This window comes from Procambarus clarkii, chromosome 21, assembly GCF_040958095.1.
Source record: "Procambarus clarkii isolate CNS0578487 chromosome 21, FALCON_Pclarkii_2.0, whole genome shotgun sequence".
Taxonomy (NCBI): domain Eukaryota; kingdom Metazoa; phylum Arthropoda; class Malacostraca; order Decapoda; family Cambaridae; genus Procambarus; species Procambarus clarkii.
The window spans coordinates 30,218,392-30,244,250 of record NC_091170.1 but is presented as its reverse complement, the minus strand read 5'-3'; the positions used below and the strand labels follow the sequence as shown (position 1 = coordinate 30,244,250).

The 25,859-nt window shown below is 43.1% G+C and overlaps 1 protein-coding gene across 1 annotated transcript in view; it reads left to right on the top strand.

The window, feature by feature from the left end:
- Positions 1-606: 606 nt before the first annotated feature.
- The window catches only part of ham (hamlet), a 135,834-nt gene continuing 110,581 nt past the window's right edge, over positions 607-25,859 (top strand). Inside the window, exon 1 of the mRNA XM_069328248.1 lies at positions 607-836. Within this exon, the coding sequence (XP_069184349.1) occupies positions 800-836 (37 nt within the window). The 5' untranslated portion in view covers positions 607-799. The remainder of the gene's footprint in view (positions 837-25,859) is intronic.

The window sequence follows — 25,859 nt, the reverse complement described above, 5'->3', positions numbered from 1 at the left end:
GTACTGAAGATGTGAAAATGAAAGAAAATGCTGATGAAGGGGAAGCAAGTTGAGTCGTGGAGGTCACAGAGAGATAGTCAGGTTGTAGTGGAGAAAGAGGATGCCATCTTGTGTGAAAGGAATGTGGGGAAGAAGATGGGGGGGAGAGGGAGAGATGCAGGCACTGATTACGTTCGATGCTGTTACGAGATGAAGGAGATATTTAAGGAAAGAAAGGATGAGATGAGAGATGAGGGAGAGATGAGGAAGGGTTGAAGGAGGTGGAGGATGCGGGGGGAGTGCCATCTTGGAGCGGGCTAAGAGATAGGGATAGAGAGGGAGAGAGAGAGGGCCAGGAGTGCCAGGGGAGGGTGCCAGTGGGTGCCGGGGATCAATACTTGGTGTCCTCCACCACTTGGCAGCGATACCACCCCAGCATTTTGTTGTCCGCTGTGCCTGACTGTCATCGCGGCGTCTTGGTGGGCGGGGCCCGCCTGGCCACGCCCACGTGGGCGGCGCCGTGCCCTTCCTTCCGCCACTGGCGCCGCGGGTTACAAAGCCGTCGGAGGCGGTGAGTGGCGGGCGAGGTGGCGGGGTGGGGCACCGACCCCCGTGGGAGGCATGATGGCTCTAATGATGTTTCATGATGGCACAGCGGCACCGCTGTCTTGAGACACTGGTACCTGTCTGCCGCCGCCGCCGCCGCCTCTCTCTCTCTCTCCCTCCGTGTCGCTGACGCCGCCGCCACGCGCCGCCGCCGCCGCCGCCGCCCGCCGCCCGCTGCCGCTCCTCCTCGTCGCCTCCTCCTCCTGCACCGAAGATGAGGGTGAAGTCGGTAGCACGGCGCCTGCCCAGAGGTATGTAAGTCCTGCCTCACTTCCGCCGCCGCTGCCGCCGCCTGCGGCCGCCACCGGCACTCCCGCCACTGGCGGAGCTTCGCCGACACTGGCGCAGCTGCGGCAGCCGACGCCCCCCACACGCCCCCTAGTGAACGACATTCCTTCCTGTGAATCCTTCAGTGACCCAGTTAATGAGTGAATTTCCCCCTTCCTTAATCTTCCTCCTACTTCTCCTCCTTCTCTTCCTCCTCCTCCTCCTCTTCCTCCTCTTCCTCCTTCTCCTCCTCCTCCTCCTCCTCCTCCTCCTCCTCCTCCTCCTCCTCTTCGACCCTCCCATACACCTGATCACTGATCGTGAAGCCATTTCAACCATCCAACTATTGAAGATAGTGAGTCCTATCCTCTATCCGTTTTAACTTAGTCCCCTAACCCCTAACCCCTAGCCCCTAACCCCTAGCCCCTAGCCCCTAGCCCCTAGTGTCTCTAGCCCTCCCCCAAAGCCGGGAGTACCGCTGGTGTATGTGTTTGACAGTGTTGGTGGTGATTGATGATAGTTGTGTAGCGTGTACCAGTCATGGAGTACACACACACACACACACACACACACACACACACACACACACACACACACACACACACACACACACACACACACACACACGACACAATACCATACAAGAGGCTAGTGAAAAAGCTGGAGATGCAGGCTGGAGTAAAAGGGAAGGTACTCCGTTGGATAAAGGAGTACCTAAGCAACAGAAGACAGGGAGTCAGTGTGAGGGGTGAGTTCTCAGATTGGCGAGACGTTACGAGTGGAGTCCCGCAGGGGTCAGTCCTTGGACCTATACTGTTTCTGATATATGCAAATGATCTTCCAGAGGGTATAGAATTGTTCCTCTCATTGTTTGCTGATGATGCAAAAATTATGAGGAGGATTAAAACAGAGGAAGATAGTAGGAGGCTACAAGATGACCTAAACAGACTGAATGAATGGTCCGACAAATGGCTACTAAAGTTCAACCCGATTAAATGCAAGGTAATGAAAATAGGCGGTGGAAACATGAGGCCAGACACAGAATATCGAATGGGAGGTGAAGTGCTTCATGAAACGGACAGAGATAAAGATCTAGAAGTTGATATCACACCAAACCTGTCACATAAAAAGAATTACATTTGTGGCATATGCGAGGCTGGCTAACATCAGAACTGCCTTCAGGAACCTGTGTAATGAATCATTCAGAACCATATATACCGTAGCTGTAAGACCAATCCTGGAGTATGCGGCACCAGCGTGGAGCCCGTACCTTGTCAAGCACAAAACGAAGCTGGAAAAAAGTTCAGAGGTATGCCACTAGGCTAGTCCCAGAACTAAGAGGCGTGAGTTACGAGGAAAGGCTGCGTGAGAGGCACCTCACGACACTGGAAGACAGAAGAGTAAGGGGAGACATAATCACTACCTATAAAATTCTAAGAGGAATTGACAGGGTAGATAAGGATAAACTTTTTAACACGGATGGTACGCAAACAAGGGGACATAGGTGGAGACTGAGTACCCAAATGAGCCACAGGGACGTTAGAAAGAATTTTTTCAGTGTCAGAGTAATTAACAAGTGGAATGCATTAGGAAGTGATGTGGTGGAGGCTGACTCCATACACAGTTTCAAATGTAGATATGATTGAGCCCAGGAATTCCTGGGCTCAATCATATCTACTAAGTCCAGGATTCCTGAGCCCAGTAGGCTCAGGAACCTGTTCACCAGTTGATTGACGGTTGAGAGGCGGGACCAAAGAGCCAGAGTTCAACCCCCGCAAGCACAACTAGGTGAGTACAGGCCTTGAAGCTGAGGGGAAAGCGCTCGAGGATCGTAGTTCTAAGTGCCCGGGTTCGATTCCCGGCGGAGGCGGAAAAATTTGCAGAGTTTCTTTCACCTTGATTCTTCTATTCACCTAGCAGTAAATAGGTACCTGGGAGTTAGACAGCTGCTACGGGCTGCTTCCTGGGAATGTGTGTGTGTGTGTGTGTGTGTGTGTGTGTGTGTGTGTGTGTGTGTGTGTGTGTGTGTGTGTGTGTGTGTGTGTGTGTGTGTGTGTGTGTGTGTTGAGAAATATATGTAGCAGACATAATAGACAAAAACAGGTTGGTTAGATTTACGGGGCCTAAGAGCTTATAGCTGGATTACGCAGACACAAATAGTAAATACAGAGTTGAGCAACGAAGACAGACAGAAGGAACCAAACCTGACGAGCTAGAGGGGGAGACATGATAAAGACGTATAAAATACTTGTATTGGTTGGCAAGGGGGAAAGAGAGGAAATGCTTACAATGAATAATAATAGAACAAGAGGGCACAGATGGAAGCTTGAGACTCAGATGTGTCATAGAGTTGTTAGAAAGTTTTCTTTTAGCGTGAGTGTAGTGAGTAAATGGAATGACCTAATGGGGCAGACAGTAGAGGCTAACTCCATTTATAACTTTAAAAGTAGGTATGATAAAGACAGGACAGGAGTCATTGCGTTAAACAACCAACGGCTAGAAAAGCGGGGTCCGAGAGCTAGAGCTCGATCCTGCAGGCACAAATAGCTGAGTACACATACAAACACACAACTGTATCTATAAACGTGAACGTCTGTGATTGTAAGACGTTGGAGGCCAGACTCATAAAGCCAGCCGTTTAGGCTGGCTTTATGAGTTTATATTAGTGTTATGTATTAATATATATTAGTGTTTATATTATGTTTATTATTATGAGTTTATATTTATGAGTTTATATTAGCCAATCACAGTTTGCACTGTGATTGCTCTGGGATGCAACGTGCTCTTGTCCAACGTGGCCAATTCGGGGTCGGCACCAATTAAATGAGAACGGCGAAGCACTGTGCCCCATGAACCTTCAGAAGACTCTGTGATTAACTTGACTTTAAAAGCTTTACAAAATGAAAATAATTATTTATTTTTGCCAAATAGTAAAACATTACGCACTGATGTCCATAAAACTTTAAAATAATTCTAAAATCTACACTTCTAAATCTACAATTCTTACATGGGTATATTGTGATTCTCTGTGGATGATAGTCAGGGACTAGAAATATATATATATATATATATATATATATATATATATATATATATATATATATATATATATATATATATATATATATATATATATATATATTAGAATGTCTTTCTTTCTGTTCGAGGTTGGAGGTCAAAATCATGGAGCTAGCCTTACCCAGCTTTCCACCATAATTCCTGTTGGGTTTATGCCCAACATGGTCGGGTCAGTGGTCACCACCATTCAGGAGAGAACAGCGTGCCACAGCCAGATATTGACATATATGTGAAGATTCCGATAGTGGCCATCGTTCTGCTAAATACTTTAAATAATAAATACCTGGCTAAATACTTTGAAAACAAAAATCTTACAAACATTTATTTTTTTATGGTATTGTAAAATATTATGCACTGCACAATCTCGGGAATTTAGAATTAACTGTATCTTCACTATACATCTGACTGGTAGTATTAGTCGTAAGTGGTCGGTACCATTGGTAGTTGTACAATATGTATATTACTGATATCGCATACATATATTGCTCACTGATACTCAATACTGATATTATACACGGGCATTGAACGCCGACTGATATTGTATACTGATTTTGTATGCAAATATTGTTCACTGATACTGAATACTGATATTAAGATAATAATTCGGTATTGTTCAGTCGTTTACATTATGAATTATTTGTGTTGTTAATAAAGAAGAAATTATTCTGAAGTTACTGTAAAAAGGCTGAAATAATTGATAAAAATTTCACTGCAATTTCTATGATTTTTATTTATTGGTAAAAATATACAATTTATATTAAAATCGAGCTTGTTGTTTTAATAATAATAATAATAATAATAATAATAATAATAATAATAATAATAATAATATAGTCGTGATGACAAGATTGACTAACTTATAGATATTACTGAACTTGAGTTAGTAAAACAGATTGTAATTTTGGATGTTATTAAAAGAAATTGGGAGAAAGTGTGAAACGAACCACTGGTCGTACGTCAGGGATGTGAACCCCACCACTGGTCGTACGTCAGGGATGTGAACCCCACCACTGGTCGTACGTCAGGGATGTGAACCCCACCACTGGTCGTACGTCAGGGATGTGAACCCCACCACTGGTCGTACGTCAGGGATGTGAACCCCACCACTGGTCGTACGCCAGGAATGTGAACCCCACCACTGGTCGTACGTCAGGGATGTGAACCCCACCACTGGTCGTACGCCAGGAATGTGAACCCCACCACTGGTCGTACGTCAGGGATGTGAACCCCACCACTGGTCGTACGCCAGGAATGTGAACCCCACCACTGGTCGTACGCCAGGAATGTGAACCCCACCACTGGTCGTACGCCAGGGATGTGAACCCCACCACTGGTCGTACGCCAGGGATGTGAACCCCACCACTGGTCTTACGCCAGGGATGTGAACCCCACCACTGGTCGTACGCCAGAGATGTGAACCACCACCACTGGTCGTACGCCAGGGATGTGAACCCTACCACTGGTCATGGTGGGGGTTCCACCACCATGACGTCACACGACGTGTACATTAGTCAACCATGACGTCACAGGACGTGTATATCAGTAAAAAATAACGTCACAGACAGCTGGCACTGCGTTGCCACACGTCTTAACTACGTCGTCGTCATTCACACAAATATACAACCCCTTCTCCCCCCGCCCCTTCCCCTCCCCCTCTGACTCTCCACTGGCATTACGGTCCGCCTCTCCATTATAATCATAAAGAATTCCGCCCTTGTCGAGTTTATTCTATCAGCCGACCTCCGCCTTACCATTCAATTATCACCAAGTCTATCGCTGGTGATTAGGGCCAGAGAGAGAGTCCGCATGACGATAGATACCACTCCAATGTAACAGGTTATTAGGTAATTAATACTGGATATGTGTGGGACGGTGGAGGTGGTAATTACAGGACTAGGAAGGGGGGGGGGTGGAGGAGAAGAAGGGGAGGTGGAGGAGGGGAAAGAGGGGGCGGGGAGATGAGGGGTGAAAGAGGGGGGAGGGGGCACTAAGGGAGAGTGAATTTAAGACCACAAGTGGGAAAAATAAACATTGATAAATGGGACAAAAAATTAAGCCATTGCATATAATGTAAACATAAAACTCCAACACATTTGTAAATAAAGAAAATAAAGAGAAAAAAATAATTAGAATTGTTATTTTACTGTAATTATATTAGGTACAGCCAACAATAAGACAGAAAACAAATAATCATATCCAAAATACATAAGAATAATCAAGTTAATACAAATATTATCAATAAGTATATATATATATATATATATATATATATATATATATATATATATATATATATATATATATATATATATATATATATATATATATATATATATAGTTACTAACTAGTCAGTAAACTAGCACATAGCAAACTATGTGGCTGATAAAATTATCAATTACATAAATAAAATAAAATTTACTAATAATGGTAACAAAATTTGTAACTAAATACAATTACATATATTTGACAGTTAATGAGTCATTAACAAGACGTTTAAATTTCTTGAAGTGACAGTGGGTCTAGGGAGCGTCCAAACTGCTCTGTTGTATTATATTTTATTAAATACATTATGATGAATACAATAGTCTTTCATACGTATACATATACATATGGGACAGCGTCATCTTCAATCCCTTCTTCCTCTTGTACCCCTCTCTCTCTCTCTCTCTCTCTCTCTCTCCCTCTCCCTCTTCCCGCCCCTGTCCACTATCCATCAGGTCACTCTCTTCTAATGGGACGGGCTCGTCAGTCTGGGGGGAACCAGGCTAGAGAATTCAACACAAAATGGCGCATTTTTATGGTGATGCTGGGTGGGTGAGTGTGTGTGTGTGTGTGTGTGTGTGTGTGTGTGTGTGTGTGTGTGTGTGTGTGTGTGTGTGTGTGTGAGTGTGTGTGTGTGTGTGTGTGTGTGAGTGTGTGTGTGTGTGTGTGTGTGTGTGTGTGTGTGTGTGTGTGTGAGTGTGTGTGTGTGTGTGTGTGTGTGTGTGTGTGTGTGTGTGTGAGTGTGTGTGTGTGTGTGTGTGTGTGTGTGTGAGTGTGTGTGTGTGTGTGTGTGTGTGTGTGTGTGTGTGTGTGTGTGTGTGTGTGTGTGTGAGTGTGTGTGTGTGTGTGTGAGTGTGTGTGTGTGTGTGTGTGTGTGTGTGTGTGTGTGTGTGTGTGTGAGTGTGTGTGTGTGTGTGTGAGTGTGTGTGTGTGTGTGTGTGTGTGTGTGTGTGTGTGTGTGTGTGTGTGTGTGTGAGTGTGTGTGTGTGTGTGTGTGTGTGTGTGTGTGTGTGTGTGTGTGTGTGAGTGTGTGTGTGTGTGTGTGTGTGTGTGTGTGAGTGTGTGTGTGTGTGTGTGTGTGTGTGTGTGTGTGTGAGTGTGTGTGTGTGTGTGTGTGTGTGTGTGTGTGTGTGTGTGTGTGAGTGTGTGTGTGTGTGTGTGAGTGTGTGTGTGTGTGTGTGTGTGTGTGTGTGTGTGTGTGTGTGTGTGAGTGTGTGTGTGTGTGTGTGTGTGTGTGAGTGTGTGTGTGTGTGTGTGTGTGTGTGTGTGGTGTGTGGAGGAAAAAAAATGTAATTAGTAAACAGTTGATAGTTGAGAGACGGGCCGAAAGAGCCAGAGCTCAACCCCCGCAAGCACAAATAGGTGAATACACACACACACATTATCTTATATCATTAATTTATCTTAGTGTATCATTATTGTATTACCAAAGAGACCAATAAAATTTTGATTTTGTAGTCCCCAAATTAGAACTAATTTATTATTATTATTATTATTATTATTATTATTATTATTATTATTATTATTATTATTATTATTATATAACTTGAAGATTATTTTCAAGTTGGCAACCTGGAGCTACAGTTCTGTGCACACTACAGCTAGACTTAGTACAAGCTGTAGAACTATTACGAGAAAAATATAAAAAAATTAATATTATTATATATCTTCCATTCTCTCTTTTCCTTCCCTCATGCCTCCCCTTCCCCCTTCACGCCCCCCCTCCCCCTCATGCCTTCACCCCCACCCCGTCACAAAGAAAAGGAAACCTTCTCTACTTCTGTCCCCCCCCCCTCCCCTGAGAGGGGGGGTCCTCCAAGGACCCTCCTCAATCATCCCTTCCTTCTCTTACTTTTCTTTATTCTTCTTTTTGACGTTCATTAGTTATTTCAGCCTCCTCCTCCTCCTCCTTCTCCTATTTTTCTAAATGTACGATTTCCTCACTTTTCAAATATTGTCTATGTTTCTCCCTACTTTGCAGGTGTTCCTCCTTTTTATCTATTCATGGTCTTCCCTCTTTCCTTCCTTCCTGTTCGTTATGCCAATCTGTTCCTCCTTTCGTGTCGTTCTTCTACTGCGGAAGGAGCCAAAAACAACTCACACAAGCGAAATATATATATATATATATATATATATATATATATATATATATATATATATATATATATATATATATATATATATATATATATATATATTAACAACGTAATATATAAAATAATAAAGAAAAAATATATATACATACGTTTCTAGACAGAATAAAAACTTGCTTTCTTGGTGTTTGGAAACAAGACTTTTGCTGTCAACGCGGCAGGCAGCCACAGAACACTTAAGGGGCTCCGTCTTCCTGGGTGCCCGGTCATTTGTTATGTGAGAGGGGAGGGGTGGCATGGGAGAGGGGGGGGAGAGAGAGAGAGAGAGAGAGAGAGAGAGAGAGAGAGAGAGAGAGAGAGAGAGAGAGAGAGAGAGAGAGAGAGAGAGAGATAAAAGTGTGCTTATGTCTACTTCCTCTGTCTTCTCTTTTTTTAAATTTTGCATATAAGGGCGAATTTATTGGACAGCGTCACTCATCCTATGAGTGAACATACCAACATACCAACATACCAAACCATACCAACATAGCAGTCTGTACAACACCCCCTAATTGGAAGAACACTTACTGGGGTTGTTCATCCTGTCATTTATATCCAGATGCAGCTGCGAATCACTTAACTGTCTCAAGTGAACATACTGTCAAACAAGAAAATTAACATATACCAACCCATAAACCTGCATTATTTTCCGGGTGCAAAAGTGGGGGGGAATCTTTTTAAGAACAATGTTTATACTTGACAGTGTTTTTCCCCTAACACAATGTGGGATTTGATGATTGATTGATTGATGAAGATTAAGCCACCACAAGAGGAGGCTTGGGCATGATGAGTAGGTGGGAGATGTTTGGAGTGAATGTGGTCTCTGGTCTTGTCACATCTTAGAGTGTCTCCTAGGCCCTCGGCCGTGGGAGTTGATATACTACACATAACTGTAATGTCTCTCAGATAGACATTACACACAGATAGACAGATAGACATTGAGCACAGCCTTTCAGGTAGTGCTCAAGGCGGAGTTTATAACCCGAGTCGCAGATTCTGCAACTCCGCTGCTTAGTATCCACGAGTACTTGTAATCCAAAGAGACGCTAGTAATTACACCTCCTCAGACACCGCCTTTCAGTCCATAATAATTGACGTAATTGGCTGTAATTGGATTGAACAAGCGAACAGATTCATTGACGTGTTCTCGTCATCTTCTCCCCTCAGTTACCTGTTCATAATGATGTAGAAGTCTCTGGGAGGGTTCATCCGGGTGCCTAATGCGGGTTCCTTCAGCGCCCACGATAGCCACCATACTTTCTTGTTCACGTCTCCACATTCCAACAGGAGAGGGGAATCCACAGGAACGTGGTCACCACTTTTCTGATTGATTAGCATTTTTCTAAGGTTTTCTTAATCCCACAGAGATTATCCCTTTGTTTTATGCCTATCCCTCCCCACCCACTTAAGTCTTTGTGGTTCAGCTGTTTTTACCAATACAGACCTTCCTTTGTGTTCCCTCTCAGAGATCTTAATGCAACTGCAGTGTCAATAAGGTCTACTTGCATAGTTCTCAATCCCTGATTGGCCTTCAAGTACGTCTTGAAGGCCAATGTTCATAATTTGCCGTGAATGGTTGCCATTCTGCAGCCCTGCCGTTCGTAGGTTAAGCAGATCCTTCACTTTAGATTTGTTGTAAAGTATTTCTGTCTAGTCTATTAACTTAATATTATTATTATGTATTTGTCTCAATTCTTGCGGAAATAAGTTAGATTTCCGTTTCTTTTAATCCTGCTTGGTTCTTCCTCTCAAGGAGGAGATATATACCTAGTCAAGGAGTAGTGAGATAGTCGAGATAGCATCCTTGTAGTAGATCTTATATGTCTATACTCCTGTTTAATCCTATAATTAGTATAGTAATAATATTTTTTACAATTTGGCTGTAATGAGGGTGAGCTATATAGTTAAATACTCAGTGTTTGATGACTTTATAAGAGTGATTGATAAGGCACAAGGAATTACGATCCTACATGAGTTTGCATGCATGGATGGCAAAATACACTCCATGAATGGGGTGGCAGGAGCCGCACCCCCCCATCCATGGGTGCCAAGGCCCACCCCCATGCATGGGTGCCAAGGCCCACTCCCATGCATGGGTGCCAAGGCCCACTCCCATGCATGGGTGCCAAGGCCCACCCCCATGCATGGGTGCCAAGGCCCACCCCCATGCATGGGTGCCAAGGCCCACCCCCATGCATGGGTGCCAAGGCCCACCCCCATGCACGGGTGCCAAGCGGAAAGTTTGAAGAGGAAAGCCAAAGTTTGCTTTGATGAACCAGTTTAGAGTAAGGAGGCTAAGGTGCTGAGATCTGCCCAAGGCTTGGTGCTGAGTCCTACGGTGTTCGACCCCTCCTCTAAGGAATGTTATCTTCAATGTCGAATTTTCTCCTGTTCTTTTTCTTCGCTCCTGCTCTGATCCGTCTTTTCCTCCTCTTCCTCCTCTTCATGTTGTCTCTTACTCTTCTTCATCCTCTCCTGTTCTTCTTCGTTCTCTCCTCCTACTCTTCCTCGTCTTCTCCTTCTGCTCTTCTCCCACCTGTACCCATTAGTCACTCTGGGACCATTGGTGTTGAAACATCTTTCTCACTACCTTCATCTCTGCCTTTTTTTGTTTTATTCTCATCCTTCAGTACTTCCTCCCTTCCTTTCGCTTTTACAGAATTTCATCTACCCTATTTTCCCATTCCTTCCTTTCTTTCTTCCGACCCATTTGCGATCTCATACTCAGTTTTCTTGCTTATTTTCTGTTGTCACTGCTGACAACAGTTGGCTGTGCCTCTGTTATTGTCACCGCTGGTTCCGTTGTCACCGTTGATAACAGAAAACCCTCCTGGGGGGGGGGGGCCATCTTTGGTGAGAATGAGAACAGAATGACGCAAATATAAGTGAGAAACTGTAATACAAGTGTGTGAATACAGTAGAGAATATACGGGAAATACTAGAAACATTGCCAAACCGCTAGGTGGCGAGTCTGAGCCTCTACCGTAAACATAAGCTCATGGCACTTAAGCGAATCGTAAGATTAAGACTCTTTTTAGAGGCTGTTGTGTCGCAAGATCCAGTCAGTTGCCGATATCAAATGTGATCCCCCAAAATTGCTTTTACTTTTTGCCAGGAAGGAGGCTGAGGACGCTGGAAGCATTATGGAGACAGTTAGTGTTCTCTCAGGAGCAGGGGAAGGAGAGGGAGAGGTAGAGAGAGAGAGAGAGAGAGAGAGAGAGAGAGAGAGAGAGAGAGAGAGAGAGAGAGAGAGAGAGAGAGAGAGAGAGAGAGAGAGAGAGAGAGAGAGAGAGGGAGAGAGAGAGAGGGAGAGGGAGAGAGAGAGAGAGAGAGAGAGAGAGAGAGAGAGAGAGAGAGAGAGAGAGAGAGAGAGAGAGAGAGAGAGAGAGAGAGAGAGAGAGAGAGAGCGAGAGAGAGAGAGAGAGAGAGAGAGAGAGAGAGAGAGAGAGAGAGAGAGAGAGAGAGAGAGAGAATAGAGGTCGAGAAAAAACACATTACACTCTCTTCAGAAAACATTTATAAAACACACACACACACACACACACACACACACACACACACACACACACACACACACACACACACACACACACACACACACACACACATGGCTTCACGCTGGAAGACAGAAGAGTTGGGGTGGACATGATCACCACGTACAAGATTCTCAGAGGAATTAACAGGGTAGATAAAGACAGGCTATTTAACACAAGGGGCACACGCACTAGGGAACACAGGTGGAAACTGAGTGCCCAAATGAGCCACAGAGATTTTAGAAATATTTTTTTTTAGTGTCAGAGTGGTTGACAAATGGAATGCATTAGGAAGCAATGTGGTGGAGGCTGACTCCATACACAGTTTCAAGTGTAGATATGATAGAGCCCAGTAGGCTCAGGAACCTGTACACCAGTTGATTGACAGTTGAGAGGCGGGACCAAAGAGCCAGAGCTCAACCTCCGCATGCATAACTAGGTGAATACAGCCTCCACATAGCAACACAACCCAAACACAACTCCCATATGGACCTCCTCCAACAACACCTGGCCCAAAACAGCTTCGTTACACAACATCTCCTCCCCACTAAAGGCCCCCCACAACAGCTCCACCCACAACAGCTCCACCCACAATAGCTCCCCCCTCTCCCCCTTCAGCAGCCCACAACAAAAGCCCATACCTAGAATAGACCTCCCCCCCCCCTCCAACAACTGCTCCCACTACCAACAAGCCTCGACAACAGCTCTCTCACCAACAGCCCGCTCCATACCAGCCCCTCCCCAAACAACAGCACTCGGCCACAAAAGCCCACCCCCAACAACGCCCACACCCACAACAGCCCCCCACAACAGCCCCCCCCCCCACAACAGCCCCCCACAACAGCCCCCCCCCCCACAACACAGCTATTGATGTCGAGCAGTTTATGGTGTGTCAGCAAACAAAGCTGAGAGCAGACCTCGGGGATATTACTTAAACGACGGTGTATGTACCTGGTGAGTGTCGATAATTGACCGTGTTTGGTGGGGGGTGGGGGAGGAGAGGGGTATGGGGTTGAGGTGGGGGAGAGGGGTGTGGGGGGGGGGAGAGGGGTGTGGGGGGGGAGAGGGGTGTGGGGTGAGAGGGGTGGGGGGGGGGTGAGGTGGAGCGGGGGAGAGAGGGGTGTGGGGGGGGGGGGAGAGGGGAAGAGAGAGGTATTAGTTTGAGAGAGTAGGAAACGAAAGATTTAAGCCAACCAGCAGAATCCTTCCCCCCCTGCCCCCAATCCTCTAACCACTCCACTACATCCTTTCCCCCTCCTCCTCCTCCCCACCCTTAAACCCTCCCCCTTCCCCCCTTCCCCCCCCCCCCCCACACACACACACTCTCCAAGTCACAAATTTATCACAATGGCGCAAAAGCATAGACAACCCCCACCCCCACCCCCCCCCCACCTGCACTCCCCTCCTCCCTTCATTCCCTCCCCCCACCTTTCCCTCTTCCCTCCCCCTTCCCCAACCGGTCGCCCACCTCAACCGGTCGTGCACAGACAGATATAAACGACTCGAAAGGCACACACACAAAAAAATCCACGTTCCTCCTCTTTTATGGAGCGAGGAATAACAATAAATTAACTACCTTATAATCACCCAACACCACGCTTGTATGGAGGACGTCGGGGTGTATATTGGGCTTTTTTTTTTTTTAGTAATTTATTGATGTATAAACCTGTTTGATGCATTGATGTATGAGCCCCCGTTTTATTTACCGTTTTAAAGGAGAGTGGCGACTAAGGAATTTTTATGCTTTTCTGTTTATTTTTTTTGTAATTATGTTATTTTCTTTATTAATATTATTTGTTTTATTATTATTTGTTAACTTTTGTATTAATTTAATTTTTTGTGTGTTGCAACGTTGCAGGGAAAATAGATCATAGTGTATTATAAAGATCTTGCTTTATTAAGTGGGTTTTAGTGGTAGTTGTGGTAAAGGAGAACGAGTAGTGAGAGTGCTAGACACACTATGATGGGTTGGTAGCTTTGCAAGACTGCAAAACTGCAAGACTGCAAGACTGCAAGACTGCAAGACTGCAAGACTGCAAGACTGCAAGACTGCAAGACTGCAAGAACACCAATGTTGTGTACTTTCTCAAACCCAATTACCCTTTTTGTTTATAAATAAATAAATAAATAAAGGAGAAGGAGAAGCCACAGCCTAGCTCTCTCTCTCTCTCTCTCTCTCTCTCTCTCTCTCTCTCTCTCTCTCTCTCTCTCTCTCTCTCTCTCTCTCTCTCTCTCTCTCTCTCTCTCTCGACGTAACACACGCACGGAGTCTTAAGTAACATTCCACCTTTACTTAAGACGTCCTCATACTTAATGTAATCCCTTAAGTACACGGATTTAGTAACCCTCCCCCCCCCCCTTCCCCTCCCATTTGAGTGAAACAACTTGCCCTTTAAGTGTAATTCTCACTTATTACACTTAAACAAAGAGGGTTGAGTTCTTTCATTAGCTTGAAAATATTACAAGTTATAATTTAGGTTGTTGAAGGATTTTAAATATTGTAGGCGGATTAAATAGAGATTGTGGTTATATATGGTTTTATAATTAGGACTATATATATGGTATTTATGTAACATATATGATATATATGTTATCGTGTTCCTTTCTTCGTGATTTACATACTTGGTATATAATCAGGATTATATATGCTCTATATGATTATATATGCATAAGGGGTGTCGCAGTAGGTATTTTTCATTCACGTAGAATGAAATAATTCAGTGTATTATCAATATTGAATTATTCTTTTGCCCGGATTTACCTGAATGCCACCATCTCAAGTGGCCTCGAGGTGGCCCGGAACACTTGTAAAAGTAGATGGATATAAGTACCCCACAAGTAATTTTACAGGTCTAAATATGAAGATGTGGCAACACCGTTCCCAATGTTTACATCTGACGTCATGGGAGAAAGGGGCGTGGCCTTACGGATGACGCCATTAGTGACGTCACACTAATAAACACTCATTCATGACATGCAAAAATGGTGCGATACTTTGGATGACGCGGTGATGAAAGGTGGCGTGTAAGTGGATGGAGTGGGAATAGTGAGGAATGAAAGAGTTGGAGTAATTTGTGGTGGTTGGGAGGGGGGGAGGGGAAGGAGGAGGAGAGGGGGGGTGGGGGGGGGGGGTGTTGATGAGTCTTTCCTGTCACCTTGATGAGTCTTTGCTCTCACCTTGATGAGTCTTTGCTCTCACCTTGATGAGTCCCTCCAGGTGTACGTTACAGTGTTGATATTATTCCAAAAAAAAAAGGGTTTTATAGCTGACTTTATTTCTTTTTTGGGAGGGGGGGGGGACAGGCAGCCAGTGTATATATTATATATTAGATTTATATCCAGGTCATATCCTTACCATTGTCGAACTACTAACTCGCCCCCCTCTCCCCCCAGGGTGCAACCCACTAATAAGCTGACTAACTCCAGGGTACTTATTTACTCCTAGGTGAATAGGTGCATGAGGTGATAGGAAACGCGCCCAACCCCATAAGTTCCTCCTGAGGGGATTCGAGACCGAACGCGAGAGTGTACTACCAGTCAGACTGTTCGAACACTCAGATTACTCTTGTAGTCCTCAGTCATTGTAGTCTTAAGTTACCCCAATAGTTCCCCAGACTACGGGGCTCACCATAGCCCGTGCTACTTGGAACTCTTTGCTCCGGGTAGCGAATCTTAAACAACAACAACATCCCACCCTATCAAAATTCGAACCTCAGCCTCACACACGCTTTGAGTCTGCGGTTCGAGTCTCCTACAACCCAAATGAATGGTACGACTCCCCTCCCCCCCAACCCCACCCCAACCCCACCCCCTCCCTCAACCCAATTCTCACCTTAACCCAGGTATAGTCTTCCCCTCCTCCCCACCCCCCCTCTCCCCCCCCCCCTCCCTCCTCGAACTAATTCCCACCTAGCACTAGTCGACACGTAAACAAGCATCGACTAACGATATCGAACTGGAGACTCGGACAAATTGCCACGAGGACATATCGACGATGTCATCTTGATTCCGGTTATGGCACTTGGGTTGAGGGTAGAGGAGGAGGAGGAGAGAGGGGAGAGGGGAGAAGAGGGAGTGGAGAGAGGGGAGAGGAGGGAGGGGAGAAGAGGACGAGGGGAGAGTGCGATTTTTTGGCTCCATCATTTAGCTGTGATTTAAGGTAGGTTTTGCTTTAATTTGGCGCTGAGGGAGGCGCTCAGCTCACGCGAAAGGTGGGAAGAGCAGTGTCTGTGAGTAGGGGGAGGGAGGGAGGGAGGGAAGAAGAGGGGAAGGGAGGGGGGAAATAAAAAAAATAGGAGGTAGTGAAGAGGGGGAGTGAAAAAGGGGTGTTAGGGGGAGACCATGACAGGTGGACGTCACGCAAGATGATCGTTTCTGATGGGTAAGAGTGAGTAAGTTGAGTGTATCCTGGGGGGGAGGGAGTGTAGAGGGTGTCCTCTTGTGCCAGTGATATGTTCTGAGAGGCCTAGGGGGGGGGGGGGTGTATTCTGGATCGAAGATTGCACCCCTTAGCTTAAGGGGGAGGTTAAGGGGGAGCGTAATTTCCTTATGCTTGAATGGGGAGATATTTCGCGTAAATTTATTTCAGCTTTATTTCACATTAGATATGTTAAATAAAGCTTGGACAAGTGTACTGCATGCACTCTTTCTGTGCGTTATATATATATATATATATATATATATATATATATATATATATATATATATATATATATATATATATATATATATATATATATATGTCGTACCTAGTAGCCAGAACTCACTTCTCAGCCTATTATGCAAGGCCCGATTTGCCTAATAAGCCAAGTTTTCATGAATTAATTGTTTTTCGACTACCTAACCTACCTAACCTAACCTAACCTACCTTTTTGGGCTACCTTACCAAACCTAACCTATAAAGATAGGTTAGGTGAGGTTAGGTAGGGTTGGTTAGGTTCGGTCATATATCTACGTTAATTTTAACTCCAATAAAAAAAAATATACCTCATACATAATGAAATGGGTAGCTTTATCATTTCATAAGAAAAAAATTAGAAAAAATATATTAATTCAGGAAAACTTGGCTTATTAGGCAAATCGGGCCTTGCATAGTAGGCCAAAAAGTGAGTTCTGGCTGCTAGGTACGACATATATATATATATATATATATATATATATATATATATATATATATATATATATATATATATATATATATATATATATATATATGTCGTACCTAGTAGCCAGAACGCACTTCTCGGCCTATTATGCAAGGCCCGATTTGCCTATTAAGCCAAGTTTTCATGAATTAATTGTTTTTCGACTACCTAACCTACCTAACCTAACCTAACCTAATTTTTTCAGGTACCTAACCTAACCTAACCTATAAAGATAGGTTAGGTTAGGTTAGGTAGGGTTTGTTACGTTCGGTCATATATCTACGATAATTTTAACTCCAATAAAAAAAATTTGACCTCATACATAATGAAATGGGTAGCTTTATCATTTCATAAGAAAAAAATTAGAGGAAATATATTAATTCAGGAAAACTTGGCTTATTAGGCAAATCGGGCCTTGCATAGTTGGCCGAGAAGTGCATTCTGGCTACTAGGTACGACATATATATATATATATATATATATGTATATATATATATATATATGGTGTTGGCCCACATATATGTGGTGTTGGTGTTTGCATTGTGGTGTAGATGCATCATGCATAGCTTTCTTCCCTTTCTCGTCTTCATTATCTTACACTTCTTAGGGGTTGAATTCTAGCAAACATTTGTATGGGCACTCCTGGAGTTGATCTTGGTCTCTGTGTGTAACTTTCTACAGTACTCCTCGGGTTTTGCATCCCTCGTTATCTGGTGAGCTCATTCCCTCTAGTAGATCATGCACGTCTATTAAATACAAATATGGTCCCCCCAAAACTGATAATAATAATAATATTATTAAGTGCTATTATTATCCCTCTGGACTTCACACTCGCGTCTAATAACAAATCGATTCACAATAATCATCTGGGACTCGAACCTGGTTCTCTAAGAGGTCCCAGATTCAGCACCGTTTACCCTCTCACTGAAGAGATTTCAGGTTTCGAATCCATGCAAGAATTGAAGAGTCTTCCTGGATTTATGACTCTCCTTGGCACCCCAGATTCGAGGTGGACCTCTCACTTAGTCTCAGGAACAACGAAAACATTCTCTAGACAGCTTCATACACAATGGTCCATGACGCAGGTTCGATACCACCGCCCTGCTCAGTGGCAGCATAGATTTTACTCCATCAGATTATCGATATTATACGTATGGATTAAATAATTATATTTAACATCTGCAATACTGCCGTGAGCTTTTGAGAGAAAACGCAAATGTACATTCTGTATTTTGCCTTCATCTTTATCTAGCTAGTCCCTTGTTGCACACCATCAGCTTCAACACAGTCGTTTAAAGGTATTATCCACACAGGCGTAGGTACCCCCTGGCGGACCATCGCCAGACTCCACCAACCACAAGCACTCGTTTAATGATACTGGCCACAGACAGCCCAAGAAGGGTGAACAATCACCTCCCGTCCCTGCTTTTTTTAATGTCAGCAGCGGATAAAGCGTTGTACTGGCATATTAAAGAGCTTCACCTGATTTCAAGGCTGATAGCATTTCGTCTTGCGTCTGGCTAATTTATAAGGCTCTAAATGGGCCTCAGGTACGTGCTATCTCTAATTATAAATCAATGTCTATGTAATGTAGTGTCGTAGAGTGAGAATTAGTGGCCCTCCTGTGATCGACCTGAAGGATTGTGTGTGTATATTGGTGTGTTATTCATTTCTAAACTTGGTGGTGTATTTGTGTGTGTATGGAGGCCTGTATGAAGGTCTGTATGCAGCATCTGTGTCCATGTGGGGGACACAGACACATGTTATCTGTTCTGATGCATGTATCCACGATTCTACTACCACTAAATGTAACTCAGTAACGTATACACATGTTCCCCCACACATGTATCAACACCTGTTAATGTGCAAGCCTGTATTAGTCTCCACACGTGTACATCTTCACATCTGTACCTTTCCACACCTACATGTCTCCACACCTGTACGTGTGCGCAAGTACATATCCACATTTAAGTGTCTACATGTAGGTAGAAATTAATAACCCGGTTTTTCTGACGTTCCATTTGGTGTTAAACAACTCTCCTCGCTTAAGTCACTGTGTGTGTGTACTGGCGGGCTTGTTACAACCGCCACACACTCTAATTACCACGTCCGGGGCTATAATTGACACCATTGGCAATAACAGTAATTCCCTATATCATGCTCATCATTCTGGTATGCTGCGAGACGTGAGTATTCCACCATGAGTATGACAGTGGCCTGTGTGTGTGTGTGTGTGTGTGTGTGTGTGTGTGTGTGTGTGTGTGTGTGTGTGTGTGTGTGTGTGTGTGTGTGTGTGTGTGTGTGTGTGTGACGGCATCCGTACTATAATTTCGATGTTCTCAAGGGTATAATTACTTAGTTATTGACGGGGACAGTGATAATAATGAGGTATAATTCGCTTTACTGTGTTTGTATTGTGTGTGTATCTATCTGTCTAGGAGTGCTTGCTGGGGTTGAGTTTTTTTTTTTCCAACCTCTCGACTGTCAATCAACTGGTGTACAGGTGTGTGTGTGTGTGTGTGTGTGTGTGTGTGTTTTTGTGTGTGTGTGTGTGTGTGTGTGTGTGTGTGTGTGTGTGTGTGTGTGTGTGTGTGTGTGTGTGTGTGTGTGTGTGTGTGTGTGTATATATGTGTGTGTGTGTGTGTGTGTGTGTGTGTGTGTGTGTGTGTGTGTGTGTGTGTGTGTGTGTGTGTGTGTGTGTGTGTGTGTGTGTGTATTTCCTATTTGTATTTATGTGTGTCTGCATAATCGAGCTATTAGCTCTTGGACCCCGGCTTTCTAACCAATATTTTTTTCCCCCACTATTATATCTACTACATTTATTTCACACACCCTCAGGAAGCAGCCCGTAGCAGCTGTCTAACTCCCAGGTACCTATTTACTGCTTGGGTGGATCAAGCGCATCAGGGTGAAAGAAACCTTGCCTATTTGTTTCCGCCTCAGCCGGGAAACGAACCCGGGGTCATTAGGACTACGATCTCCCAAGCGTAATCCACTCAGACACGAGGCCCCTGTGTGTGTGTGTGTGTTAAAATGATTGAGGAAATAAGGATGAAGTACAAATAGCTAGTAACAGTTATTGGGAGAAAAAAAAGATGGTTTTGCAAAGTGATTACCTCAGGGCATGAAGCGCGTTCCCCCCAGGGTCAAGGGTCGATCGAGATCAGCTTGTCTGGGGATTTATTTTTCAAATACAAATTAACATATGAGCATTTTAACAAGATTGTGGGGCCAAAACTCATTACTCTGTCTCCGTTTCTGTCTCTGTCTCTCTCTCTCTCTCTCTCTCTCTCTCTCTCTCTCTCTCTCTCTCTCTCTCTCTCTCTCTCTCTCTCTCTCTCTCTCATCTCTTCATTAAATAACACAAAATATAAAAGTCATTAGAGGACAATCATCAGGAACCAAAACACAAGTCATCTGGAAGCAGACATAAATCCAACCCATGTAACTGAGGCACAAATTAACGTGCTAAAAAAATAAAGTAAATAAAGAGGCGTGGTAAATAAAGCCTTCGAAATAATGTACTTAACGAACGGCCACTTTACAGACCAGGTGGGGCATCCTCACTTAAATATTCCCAGAGCCAAGTGTCTAAACTTGGGATCCCGAACTGTGAGAACGTTACCTCACTACACTGGAAACAGAGATAGTACTGAGGTAACATGACAGCAGCATACAAGATACCCAAGGTGGCATTGACCAAGAAGACAAAAACCCCAATCGTTGACTATAAAACAGGAAGGAATATATGACGGGATGGATCAGAATGCAAGCAGCGGCGTCCAACAGCCTGGTTGACCACACTACCATAGAGGCCTGTGAAGGGTGAAAACTGGGGTCCCAGGAGCTATCACTCGCCCTGCAAGCGCTCAGAGGTAAACACAAACAAACGAGCAACAACAAATAAAAAATATACCAAACACTCACCTCAACAGTTTTGTAAAACCGTTCTGTGATATTTCTTTGACACAGAGGTGTAAGGTTGAGTGGAGCGCCCCGCACCACTCCTCTCTCGCCTTTACCGACTCAAGCATCACCCTATACCAGTTTTGGGTTGCCTCAAAAGTATTTTCAAGATATCAAGATATCTAAAAAAAAAAATGACGATACATTAAAGAGGAAAAACAAAAATTCTTCGGATAGATAACACACAGAAACTTTATCTTCACCTTTATTTTCTTGTTTTGAATCATTCTTTATTATTTTTGTTCATTTGTTGCCTTAATTTGTGTGTGTTTTTGTTAATGTTTGTAAAACGCAGTTGTCACAAACTATAATTCTATACGGGTGTTTTTGTGTGATTTAAATACATTCATTTCAAGTATTTGCATCATACGTTAAGTTGTTTGATGTCCTCGTCTTATTGACCGTCTTGACGGGCACAGCCTAGTAGGGTACATCACAAGGGTACATCACAAGTGTATACATCACAAGGGTATACATCACAAGGGTACAGCACAAGGGTACATCACAAGGGTACATCACAAGGGTACATCACAAGGGTACATCACAAGGGTATACTTCACAAGGGTACATCACAAGGGTACATCACAAGGGTACATCACAAGGGTACATCACAAGGGTACATCACAAGGGTATACATCACAAGGGTATACATCACAAGGGTACATCACAAGGGTACATCACAAGGGTACATCACAAGGGTACATCACAAGGGTACATCACAAGGGTATACATCACAAGGGTACATCACAAGGGTACATCACAAGGGTACATCACAAGGGTATACATCACAAGGGTACATCACAAGGGTACATCACAAGGGTACATCACAAGGGTATACATCACAAGGGTACACCACAAGGGTACATCACAAGGGTATACATCACAAGGGTACATCACAAGGGTACATCACAAGGGTACATCACAAGGGTACATCACAAGGGTACATCACAAGGGTACATCACAAGGGTATACATCACAAGGGTACATCACAAGGGTACGTCACAAGGGTATACATCACAAGGGTATACATCACAAGGGTACATCACAAGGGTACATCACATGGGTACATCACAAGGGTACATCACAAGGCTATACATCACAAGGGTATACATCACAAGGGTATACATCACAAGGGTATACATCACAAGGGTATACATCACAAGGGTATACATCACAAGGGTATACATCACAAGGGTATACATCACAAGGGTATACATCACTATGGAACATTACTATGGCACATTACTAGGTTACAATACAATGTTTACATGTGCTATATGTAAACATTGCTAAGTCTAACACATGTTTAAAGTCCTGCTTTTAGCTCTATTTCCCCCCCCCCCCCAGACTGTTATCAAATTAAAAGCACACAGCGTCAATTATTGGTAGTCCATCACCTCTAACTGGAATACAGGTATACACCTGTATACTGGTATACAGGTGTATACTGGTATACAGGTGTATACTGGTATACAGGTGTATACTGGTATACAGTACCTTCCCCAGAACAGTCCCTGTGTGTGTACTATCATCTCGGGAAGATATGGGCTGGCTTTGCAAAGTTTATCAGCGAATAAGATGCAATTTATGTGATTAATTCACTGTCCATTTCTGCACGCTTTAATATGTATAAAGCTGCTACATATATGAATAAAGTCTTTCATTCATTCATTGTGTAGGATTTTTTTAGTTTATTTTATCATACAATTGTTGAAAGTCATTTTTTAAGTTGGCTACTTAGGAAAAGGCTGAGATCGTCACTCTGAAAGGTCACTATAAGAAAAGCTCACCAGTCATATACGGTTACAATAAAATCATATATATATATATATATATATATATATATATATATATATATATATATATATATATATATATATATAAGTTTTTGTGGCGTATATATATATATATATATATATATATATATATATATATATATATATATATATATATATATATATATATATATATATATATATATATATATACGCCACAAAAACTTATATATATATATATATATATATATATATATATATATATATATATATATATATATATATATATATATATATATATATATATATATATATGATTTTATTGTAATCGTATATGACTGGTGAGCTTTTCTTATAGTGACCTTTCAGAGTGACGGTCTCAGCCTTTTCTTGGCTTTATCTCCCTTCGTCTGACCTCACATCCTGGGTGTCACTCATACTGTGCTGAGTGTGAACTTGGCTGTCAGCCACGGGCCACCGCTGACAATGTCTGATCACACACACTCACACACCTACACTTCTACACACTCACACACACACGTGTATGTGTATGTGATTTTGGGATCCAAGAGTCTATGCTCGATCCTGCAGACACAACTAGGTGATTACACACACACACACACACACACACACACACACACACACACACACACACACACACACACACACACACACACACATACAGGTTCCTGAGCCCAGTAGGCTCAGGAACCTGTACACCAGTTGATTGACAGTTGAGAGCCGGAACCAAAGACCCAGAACTCAACCCCCCCGCAAGCACAACTAAGTACGTACGCACACACACACACAAAGAAACAAACACAGAGGTGTTCGAACCCGTGGCGAGTCACCGTCTGAACGCCACAAAAACTTAACGACAAATTAGAATTGTTATCAATTGGGCACGTCACCGAGGCGGGCGGACGACGAGGTGGGGACACACACACTATGTCTTGTGGTAATCGCACCCAACACTACACTCCACACTGGGGCCCGGTATGTGTTCCATTAATAAGAGATGTCGGTATCCGCGCCTCTCTGTGTGTGTGTGTGTGTGTGTGTGTGTGTGTGTGTGTGTGTGTGTGTGTGTGTGTGTGTGTGTGTGTGTGTGTGTGTGTGTGTGTGTGTGCTCACCTAGTTGTGCTTGCGTGGGTTGAGCTCTGGCTCTTTGGTCCCGCCTCTCAACCGTCAATCAACAGGTGTACAGGTTCCTGAGCCTACTGGGCTCTATCATATCTACACTTGAAACTGTGTATGGAGTCAGCCTCCACCACATCACTTCCTAAAACTTAATCAGTGTGTGTGTGTGTGTGTGTGTGTGTGTGTGTGTGTGTGTGTGTGTGTGTGTGTGTGTGTTATTATTTTTATTTTATCCTTACTTATTAATATTATTATTATTATTAATAATACAATAAGTTATACCTCCTGTATTATTATCATTATGGAAGGATTCGGGTCCTAGTTCGAGCACTAACCCAGAGGTCAACCCACTCACCTTGAATAACTATCTTAGAAAATGACCAGAATGTCATTCGATCTCTAAGAAAGTGTAGGAGAGATAATTGGTGGTCTCCTTGTCTCTCTCTGTGTGAGAGTGACAGCCAGTCTCTGTGGAGATGTGATGTGTCTACTTCGACGACATCACAACTATGTGATGTCACATCTACTTCGTAAGATGTGCTGGAGGACTTAAGATCTTGATAAGGTATTAATTCACGATATCCGCCCAAGGAGTGTAGTCGGGACCTCACCGACACTTAAGGATAAGTTACTAAAGGTCTTACCTCTTAAATAAAGTCTTAAGTTAGTAACTTAAAAAAAGTACTTAAATAAGTCTTACCTCCTCTTCTTCGTCTGATTGATGAAGCAAGTTATAAGTTACTAAAGGTCTTACCTCTTAAATAAAGTCTTAAGTTAGTAACTTAAAAAAAGTACTTAAATAAGTCTTACCTCCTCTTCTTCGTCTGATTGATGAAGCAAGTTATAAGTTATAAAGGTCTTACCTCTTAAATAAAGTCTTAAGTTAGTAACTTAAAAAAAGTACTTAAATAAGTCTTACCTCCTCTTCTTCGTCTGATTGATGAAGCAAGTTATAAGTTATAAAGGTCTTACCTCTTAAATAAAGTCTTAAGTTAGTAACTTAAAAAAAGTACTTAAATAAGTCTTACCTCTTCTTCTTCGTCTGATTGATGAAGCAAGTTATAAGTTACTAAAGGTCTTACCTCTTAAATAAAGTCTTAAGTTAGTAACTTAAAAAAAGTACTTAAATAAGTCTTACCTCCTCTTCTTCGTCTGATTGATGAAGCAAGTTATAATTGTTGTGTATTAGGTTGTGAGAAGCTTGGAATAACAACAGCTAACAACCAAATCCAGGCTAAAAAAAAAAACTAAGGTTATAACTAGTTATCAAACCCGTTTCATCGGACAGACTGGCAGGCTGAAAGACAGACAGACGGGGGCTGAGGAGCTGACGCTCAACATCTAGGTGAGTACATACTATCGCTTGACCAACAAATATATACAATATTTATACACGTAAGAGGACACTGGAAAATGAACATGCAAAAAAGATCTTTAAGAAACACCAATGCTCAGATGTCTGCCTCAAGACTGGAACAGTAATTGAGAGTGTTGAAATATGAGGAAAGCTTGAGGGGAACTGATCTCGCAGTCCTGGGGGGCGGGGGTAGGGGAAATAGACGGGATATGATCACGACATAAGAGATTCTAAGTAACACTTATAGGTTAGACCAAACACGAATTATTGAGAGGGCTAAAATCAAGAACGAAGAGCTCTGGGCTGAAGTTATAGAGATGCAAAGAAGTGTTTCCTAAGTGTGAGTGTAGTGAGGGGGGGGGAATGAATTAGAGGAGTAGATATAGTTACTACGCCAGGAAGAGAAGGCTCTGGAGCCCAAACCCATATATATGCTACACACACGTCCACATAAATCGATAGATTTTCGTAATATAACTTTTGTCAAACATTAAACACTAGAATTATCTTCAGTCTCAATCTTCATTTGGAAAAAAAATATATATCATATATTTCATTCTCACTTAAAAAAAATTTCCTAAGACGCCATCTACGCTTCAAAATATTATATCATAGTCGG